General features: G+C 45.5%; 1 protein-coding gene across 1 annotated transcript in view; it reads right to left on the minus strand.

Moving 5' to 3' along the window:
- LOC115277423 (laminin subunit alpha-3-like) overlaps window positions 1-9983 on the minus strand; it is a 225862-nt gene that overhangs the window by 82176 nt on the left and 133703 nt on the right. Inside the window, 2 exon segments of the mRNA XM_029921574.1 lie at window positions 7664-7868; window positions 9310-9521. Of these exon segments, the coding sequence (XP_029777434.1) occupies window positions 7664-7868; window positions 9310-9521 (417 nt within the window).

Here is a 9983-nt window from a genome sequence, read left to right on the forward strand (position 1 = left end):
GGCCGAGGCTGTGTGGCCGCATCAGTGAGGTGAGGTAAAGCTCTGGGCCTCACTCTGCACCTAAGCAGCAACGGAACGCCTAAGAACAGACGAGAAAAAGCAAAAAGCTGAGCAGAGTGAGAAGAATGGGGGCCTGTGAGCTGACCCTGAAGACCCCAGGTGGGACTGACAGGGAAGGGTTAACCAAGACATGGAGAATATAAAATCAGGATTCTGGAGCATTGAGCATGAGTCATATGCAGAAACAAGCAGCCAAATGACTTTTTGGTGGTGCCGTGACAACAGGGAATCAAAAGGAAACTTCCTCTTGAAAGTCTGGCTGAACATCTCTTAAAAACTACCTCAAGTCAGCCTGACCGTGACACATTTCTCCAGTGAGATGCTCTGCTGCCCAAGGAGCTGTCCTTGCTGCAAAGGCAAGAAGTTTCTAGCAGAGGCTGCCTGTAGGCACAGACCTGGGGTGCCGGTCAAGAACTTTAATTAAGTACAGAATTCATCTCCAAGGCAATGGGCTCGTGGCCAGGCCTTATTACATAACATCTGTGCATGTGTGGGAGCTTGCTGTGTTGCACAAATGGCTAGAAAATCAGGTGTGAGAGTGAACCCTACCCTTTGCTCATTCAATACACTCACATCAACTCCAGTCGTAATCTAGAATCCAAAGTCTACCTTATTCATTTGTCTATTCATTGAATAATCACCGAGTACTTTCTATACATATATCCCTGTGTTAGGGGATCCAGGAGGGAGGGGATAAAGTAGAGTAAGTGGGTCTTGACCTTGGCACATTTTAACTGAGAACACAGGACACAGAGATGCAGAAAGTGAGGTAATCATGTGACAAATAGGATGTAAGGATCTCATTTAGGCAATATGATGAGGATATCTCCATGGACTCATAGAAGACTTCATGCCTTCTTTGAGTTTATGCTTTAAAAAATAAAAGTTATTTGTTTATTTTTGAGTGGAAGAAAGAGAGAAAGAGCGGGGGCCGGAGAAGAGAGTAAGGAAGAGAGAGAATCTCAAGCAGGCTCCCCACTGCCAGCATAGAGCCCAACACAGGGGTCAATCTCACAAACTGTGAGATCATGACCTGAGCTGAAATTGAGAGTTGGATGCATAACTGACTGAGCCAGCCAGGTTCCCCGAGTCTGTGCTTTTAACACATAATCCTTGAAGAATACTCGGGACAGAAGAGGGAAAAGGAGAACTGATACCTGGAGAACTGAACATATATAAAGTATTTAGAGGAAGTAAGAACACCAAGCCAGAGAAGAAAGCTTTATCCTATCAGGTTATGGAGAAAGGTCCTTGTGCATTCTTGTGCAGTGATGTGACAGAAGTGGCACCTGGCAGACCCATGTGCCCCCAAGGCACCCTGCACACAACATGGCACTCACCATGCCACACCAGTGGTTAGTTTGGGATCCCCTGCCAGACCATGACCTCTTATTAGTAGGCACATGTACCTTTCTGCATGAGGCACAGCACCCAAACTAGAGTAGGTGCTAGATGGAGTTTGAGCAATAAAAACATGCTAATATCTGACAAAATAGAATTTAAGGCAAAAAAAATCACAGTAATTGAGAAAAATGTTTCATCTTAGTTAATGATACCAAGAAGATAAAATCATAAACATACATGCATTTACCTACATTGCCTTGAGTTTTGTAGACTGGATTAAGAGTTCTATGTATTAGTGACAAAAGTATGGGGACAATAGATTTTTAAATCCCAGGATAATCGTGTACTTAGCATATTCCTTTTCAATTAAGACCCCCTCCCCCCCCCAAAAAAAGGAATGAATGAATGAATGAGTGTTTGAGTAAACCAGGAAAAGGAAGGTCAATTAGGAGACCACCAATATCATTTAAATATCAGGGGGTAAAAGCACTTAACCAAGGTGGCAGCAGAGAGCAGTGGACAAAAAGGGGATAATACATATCTTCCCTGAAGTTGACAACTGATTGACTATGGGGAAAAGGAGGTGATTCTAATATGATACTGGGATTTCAGGCTTTGGGGATGGGGAAGAGACTATCACCAGTAAGTAGAATTAAAAAAGATTTAAAAGAGAGAGATGGTTTGAAACGCAAGACAATGGCAGGAGTTTCAGATATGGAATCAGAGTTGGAAGAGTTTTGGAGCTACAAGGGCCCTAAAAGACCATCTAGTATAACACTTCATTATGCATGTGAGGGGACAAGTGCTCCACGAGTTTAGGGGATTTGTCCGAGGTCCCCTAAGTAAAGCCAATAAAAGTACCCAGGTTGAATTGATTTACGGTGAAGGTAGGGTAAGTTAGCCATCAAGGGGTCAGGACTGGAGCTCGGTCAGGATATGGAATCGTCCAGGAGGGGGTGGCTGAAGCCAGGAGAATGGGTGTGGTTTCAGGAGGACAAAGTATAAGGGGAAGAAGGCAGACACAGCTAAAGAAGATCATTCAGAGAGATGGAGAAAGACACTACTGTTACAGAAGATGTAGGAAGCCAGAGAAAATGGAGGTAAGAGCTCTGAGCTCCATCCCAGTGGCAGAAGCCCCATCCACTCTGCTTGCCACCATCTCCCGGGGTCCCCGCAAGCTGCCTGGAATTTACCATTCCTATCAACTGATGAAGGGCATCAAAGGAACCGCTTCTCCGAGTTGGCAGGACTGATGGAACTCTGCCTAGCTAGAAGCATTTCTGTTCCAAGAATGCCAAGTCTATGACCTTTTCTGGTATTTCGTTTCTCTAACACAAACATTTAGTAAATCTGTGAGGATTCGCTTAGATACAGGCCACCCCTCCACCAAAAAAAATGTTTCTTTTGCTCTGGTCTTCTGAAAAGGCACATTTGCACTCATAGCTTCACTGGACATCCAGGTGGATTACCATCTCCTTCAATTGATCTCAAAATAGCCTGGAAGTGGTTGGCATCATGCTGGTTCTGTAAAGCAGTCATTCCCAGCTTCTTGTATCTGTCAGTGCTTGATAAAATCTTCTGAGCATATTTTAGCCCCTCTGCTTGTTCATAGAATCTGATGACATAATCTTCCACTATTAAAAGCAATGCAAATGTACTTTTTCATTGTCTTTTATCAGAGTGAGTGAGCATTGCTACTAAAAACAAAATCTTGATCAACATAAGCATCTTTAGGACCTCAATGTAGGGTTGGCCAAAATAATGGATTTTCTGGCATTGGTACAACAGAATTTTGCAATATTTTCTCTGTTACAATCAGGATTGAAGAGGAACAGAACAGGATTTTAAATCTAGGTAGAAAGGTAGAGGTAATTTTACCAAACTTTTAATGGATTAGGAAACTGAGACCCAAGGAGGCAGAGTCCCTTGCTCAGTCTTCTAGGTAGTTTGTATCAAATGTGAGTCAAGAACTCAGTTTTATGGTACCAACTTACTTTATTATCAATTGTCTCTAAAATTACACCAGTTTAAAAAATGTTTATTTATTTTTTGAGAAGTAGAGAGAGTGTGAGTGGGGAGGGGCAGAGAGAGAGGGAGATAAGAGAATCCCAAACAGGTTCCTCACGAATAGCACAGAGCCTAATGTGGGGCTTGAGCTCATGAGCCACTAGATCATGACCTGAGCCAAAATCAAGAGTCAGGTGCTTAACTGACTGAGCCACTCAGGCCAGTTTTAATTAAGTACAGATTGAGTATTATGGACTGCTAAAATTATTTTTGTAACTTATTTTAAAGTAGATTAATGTTTATAAGTTTTATTTTAGTATGATAAACTTGAACACCTATAAACAGTGAAATAAAATCTGAAAATTCCAGTGTTTACATTTTGGGATCTGTGATAATCTGTACAACTGCAAGACAGTCTGTTTTCTCACTGAGAAAGAATGTTTTTTCTTTTTGTTGCAAGTTCCAGGCATCTTGGATCATTTTTTTCCCACTAACTTTAGGTTCCTCTAAACACATTCTTCATTTTAATCAGGAAATTTTGTTTGGGGGTGAGGGGAAGTCCATTCTTTTCTCTAATGGTTTCTTTCTCTCTCTCTCTCTCTCTCTCTCTCTCTCTCTCTCTTTTAATGTTTATTTTTGAGAGAGACAGAGGGAGAGGGAGAGGGAGAGAGAGTGGGAGACACAAAACCTGAAGCAGTTTCCAGGCTCTGAGCTGGCAGCACAGAAGCTGACATAGGGCTCGAACTCACATACCATGAGATCATGACCCAAGCCGAAGTCAGACACTTAACCAACTGAGCCACCTAGGCAACCCACCCGTCCCAAACTTTTTACTTGTATGTTTGGCTTTTGAAAGAAAAGCCAAAGTAGTCATTATGGAAAAACAGAACTCTGTTGGTCTCCCTCACACTTATTTTGTGGCTTAGTAGTTCTTTTTTAAATTATGTATGGGGGCATGATAATGTTTTCAGTATTTATGGCTTTAAAAGTTTCTTCATGAAGCTGTGATGGAGGCCACTTACAGAATCCTGGGCCTCATCCTTGGCTAGCACTCTCCCTCCCTGATAACCGTTCCAAATATTCTTGCTTATTTTCCTCTCCTGCTCTTCCTGGAGTTTTGCATCTTCTAGGTGATGCATTGCTTATTCTGCTGTTCAGATGGAACCTTGTTCTCTTGGCTTTTTTATCTCCAGATTCCTGCTATGGTACCTCTCAAGCAGGCAGAGGATTTTACTGCTAAGACCTCCCCTTTTGTTCATCCTGCTTATTTGTCAGATACTCTTTATACTGAAGGATTCAGGCAAGCCAATTCCACATAAAGACACTAAATCATTTTCTTTTATTTGTTCTTCAAATATATTAAAATGAAACTGACTACTCCTAGTTCAATCTGTTTGCCCTTTTTTTTATAGCACCTTGGATTTCCTTTTCTGAAACCAGTTCTAATTCTACAGTTTCCTTTGGTCTGGTAGATGTTCTAGAAGATCTCTGAGGATATTTGTGTGTGTTTTAGAGAGAGGTGCTGCTGAAGTGTTTCAGCAGCAACAGACCAGCTTGGCTGACTGTCTTTCAACTGTTGTTCTAACTCTCCCATGACCACTTTTCATACCAAGATGGCAGACCTTATTGGTGTTGCTCTCTTGGTCTCCTGAAGAGAAATATTCCATCCTTGTGGATGTTGCCATTAAGAGCCACACATTTTATTTACAAATACTCTGGACCTCTGGTATCAAATGTTTATGACTGGCTGTCAGTTTACTGTCTATAAGAGGGTTTTGTATTTCAGAAAAGGAGACCGGCATCTTTGGGAACATAAGAAGGGAGAGGCCAGTGATAAGAAAAAGTGCAACATTTGCTATTCGAGGGAAGAAGGCCCTGGTAGAGGTAGAAAAGAACAAGATGAAAAGTGTAGTGGGGCTGTGATCCTCCCGAGGGAAAATGACACCCATCAATGAAAGAATAGAAGAAAAAAGCTAGCTATGTGAAATAAAGAGGAGAGGAGATGTGAAGAGGAACACCAAATAGCCCAGCTGGAATGAGGCAGTGATGGCTACGTGATAGACCAAATCTACAGGATTCTGGCATTCATCCAGCTACTTTTTTGGCCCAAGGGTTGAAAGAGAGGGAATGGAGGCAATTTTCCCCAGAGAAGCAAATCTGGGTCAGTAATGAAGTCACAGGATCATACACTTCTTTTCTTTCTCTCTCCTTTCTATAAAGTTGAGTGGGTCATGATTGGCACAGAGAGGTCCTTTTAGCTTCCAGCTTCTCCATCTTCTCCAGTCACCAGCCTGTAAGCATCTCCTGGGCACAATATGTCTGTCTTCTGTTCTTTAGCATTCCTGCAGGTGCTGGTGGAAGTCCACCCTAAGTGCCATTGTCTTCTTATGTCAGTAATTAACTGGAAATAAGTCAGATGTTTTCACAGGTTCATGGGTGCATTTGAGACCCAATGTAGCATCTTCAGTAATGAACTAAGTGCCTGACTTCTTCCAGAGAAGAGCTTAAGCACTGGAAGGAACAGAACCTAATGTATGTTAACTAACAGTGAGGAGAAAACACTGAATATATCCTCCAAATTCTTTGTGCAAATCACACTCAGTTTAGGCTCCTGGTTTGAGAAGGACAAGCAACTGAGCTGACTCAGGGGGGACTCACACCTGTGGTTTTAAAGACTCAGAATGTTTCATGACTCAGGCTGTCATTCAGCTTCCTTTCCTGTAGCTCAAAGGAGCTGTTAGCTGGGCAACAATTAAAGGTGTGGTCAAAGGTCCTTCCTTAGGAAAAGCAAACATGGCTGCTATCAAGAGTTGAATTTTGTCCCCCAAAAGACATGTTCAAGTTATAATCTCTAGGTCAGATACATAAAAATAGGGTGTTTGCAGATATAATCAAGTTAAGACAAGGTCATGCTGGAGTAAGGTGGCCCTAATCCAATATGACTAGGGTCCTTAGAAGAGACACACACAGAGAGAGGACAATATGATGAGCGAGACACACAAGGAGGATCCGGGTGATGGGGGAGCAGAGACTGGAGTCATGTGTCTATAAGCCAAGCAACTCCAAGGCCTGCTGGCAACATGAGAAGGTAACAGAAAGGCCTGGAAAGATTCCCTCTCACAGACTTCAGAAAAGGCATGGTACTGTCAACACCTTGACTTGGGGCTCTTAACCTGACTATAAGAAAATGAATTTCTATTGTTGTAAGTCACCCGCTTTGTGGTAATTTGTTACAGCAGCCACAGGAAACTAATACCGCTGTCCTAGAGCTGGAGTCACTGACAGCTCCCCCCAGCAGCCACCCCACTCCCACCATTGTCTGGGCTATCACACCCAGATCACAGGCTCAGACTCTAAAACATCCACTCCCCATCGTGGTGGGAGTGCAGGGTCAGTGGTGACCCTCCTCCTTGCTCCTGCACACTGCCACACCAGCCTGGAATGGTGGCTCTGCCGCAGTTTTCCTGCCACATAACCCCCTACCCGACTCTTTCCAGCCTGTGCTCCTAGGAGACTGGATCCAGTCTTCATCCCCTGCAGCCATTCACCAGTCCTGCTGAGGTCAGATTGACCACATACAATCATGTGACACCGGCATCTAATTTCCAATGAGAGCTCAACCTGCTGAGTGGAACCTCTTAGCAACACGGAGTCTGTTGGAGCTGACATTGCCACTGTTCCTTAGCAGTGACTGGACCTCCCAGTTAGTCCCCATGCAGCCCCACTCTCACCTCAGGCTCTCCAGCATATACCTACTTATTATGCCTGCCCACCCCCAACCAAAGCCCACTGCGGACACCCCAGCACCCAGTCTGAGACAGGGCAGCAGGTCTGAAGGCTCTGGGCTTTGCCATGCACTGTCCTCAACAAAACTTCCTGCTTACCCTAGAATGAAGATTTGGAGCTGAAACCTAAATACAAATGGCTGGCACTCACCACAAGGTGACATAGTGGAAGAAAGGATAACTTAATTTTCCACACATATGGGACATACTGAGAACAATGCTGGAGCGAATGGGTAAGGATGTTTGTAACCTCAGGCGACTGGTCATCCCCCACCCCCAAGGCTACACTGAGTCCGAGGGGACCACTACTCTACACACCACAGATCATTCAGGGTGTCCCCACCCTGAGGTGAACACAGTGCAGTCCTTGGAGCTGTGAGACATGGGAAGTAATGGCGACCGGAGTGTGCAGATGACATCTTCCCTTCCCATAATAGGACCTAACAGGTGAGTCCACCTGAGCTCACCTGCACTGCCCGTGGTCCCTGTCGCACTCTGGGGTGGCAGCCCCAATGGCGCCCCTCCTGGAACAGTTGCAGCCTTCACAGCCAGCCAAGGGGTGAAAGCTGAAGGAATGTGGCTCGCACACCTCACACTGGGGCCTGACCGTGTGGGGTGGGCAGAGGCACCTCCCTGTTGTCTCCTCACAAAGGCGCGGGCCACAGTTGCATGCTGGCCAGGGAATAAAGAGACATGGTGTGAGGGTTAGACGCCACCTGGCCTCCAGCAGCACTTTACCAACTACCAGGGTTTCCAGAAGCTTCCAAGGGTCTGAGAGAAATGTCTTGCTTTTTCTTCATAATGGCATTATTGAGTGTGGTTGATTTGAAAGGTACTCTTGGAGCCAAGACCAACCATACTACATGCTCATGGCAGACAAGGTGTGAGGCACATCTGGACCCATGGCACCAAGACAGATGCTCAAAGGAGCCCACCCAGCTGCAGTCACATGCCATTCTAATGAGACACCTGTCATTTGTCAGAGGGTCTTGTTCCTCACAGGCTTCCTGAAGTGCCTCCACATCACCCTAGTGCACGGAACTCAAGGTCAGGACATAACACAGCAGCCGGACCCTCATTAGGCAAAGGCTGGTCTCCAGGAGAGGGCTCTGTGCACCACACCTGCACCCCTCACTGCATGTGGCCTATGCTGACCCAGTGTCTCAGACCACAGGATGGTTCTGAGATGAAATTCCTCAGGCTTCCCATTAAGACAGTACTCTAGTCCTGTGGTCCTGCCCTCCTCCTATTTCTTTTTTTGTTTTCTTTTATTTATTTATTTTGAGAGAGCGTGATCGAGAGAGAGAGTGAGAGCATACACATGCACACATGAGTCAGGGAGGGGCAGAGAGAAAAGGGAAAAGAGAGAATCCCAAGCAGGCTCCATGCTCTCAGCACAGAGCTCAATGTGGAGCTTGAACTCAAGAACCATGAGATCATGCCCGGGCTGAAACCAAGAATCAGATGCTTAATGAACTGAGTCACCCAGGTACCCCACCTCCACCTATTTCAACTGAGTTTGGTTAGGCTGCAAAAATCGAAGGGGCTTCCAATAGGAAGAAAGATTGAGCCGTCCAATATTTCCATGCTTAAGGCTCTTTACACTCACCTGCTCTGCCAAGTGCATGGGTCACATAACATGGGAAACACAAATGTTTAGCTTCTAGAACCCACGTACTCAGAATGTGATCCATGGACCACTGGCATGGGCATCATTTGAGTAATTAAAAAAATGCAGACTCTTAGACTCCAACCCGGGCCTCCTGAATAAGAATCCACATTTTCACAAGATCCCCAGGTGAGAGGTGAGTCTCCAGCACAGTGAACATCAAGAAGGCCTCCCCTAGGGGCATGTGGGTGGCTTAGTCGGTTAAGCATCTCACTCTTGATATTGGATCATGATCTCACAGCTGTGAGGCTGAGCTCTGTTGCTAGGCTCCATGCTAGGCATAGAGCCTGCTGGGGATCCTCTCTATTCCTCTCCTCTGCCCCTCTCTAACTCTCTCTTGCTCATTCTTTCTCAAAAAAAAACAAAAAAAAGGCCTGCCTGCCCTAGATGCCCATCATCCACCAGAACCAGAGACAACTCTGGTTGACCCAAATGTGCACTTACGCTTGCAGTGTGGGAATCCGTAGTAGCCCACTCGACAGCGGGTACACTGACGCCCAATGACACTGGGTCGGCACCGGCACTGCCCGCCCTCTGGGCTGCAGTGACGGCCGATGGCCCCAGTGGGGTGGCACTCACAAGGCAGTGCGCCCTTGTGGTAAAGGGCCACCAGGGATCTGGCAGAGCTCTTACAGAATCCAGAGGCCGTCTGGGGGCTGTGAAGACAAAATAACTCAGGGTATTATCACGGGAGGCATGCCCAGTAGGAGTCCTGACCCCTCCTTCCCTCTTGCTCCACCAAAGGCTCTGGCGGTGGAGTCTGGGATGAAATGAGAGACCACCCCACCCCTGAATTCACAGCCAGTGACAGCACCCTTCCTTGTGCCATCCACTCCAGAACACATCACGGGACTGGCAGGTGGGAACTTGTGACGGTTGAAATAAAAGGGCAGAAATTCACCTGTAGGATGGATTTCATGGTATGTGAATTATATCTCAATAAAGTGGTTACCAAAAAAATTATACCTATATGTGTATAAACCAATAATAGCAACAATGAAGGGGAGAAGACGGCAAAGTACCTATGTTTATTGAGTGTTGTGTTAGAAGTTTAGCCTATGTCTCACTTAACCTCACAATCTTTCAACCAGTTAGGCCTAAGCCTCATTTCACAGATA

Source organism: Suricata suricatta, chromosome 14 (genome assembly GCF_006229205.1).
Source record: "Suricata suricatta isolate VVHF042 chromosome 14, meerkat_22Aug2017_6uvM2_HiC, whole genome shotgun sequence".
Lineage (NCBI taxonomy): Eukaryota > Metazoa > Chordata > Mammalia > Carnivora > Herpestidae > Suricata > Suricata suricatta.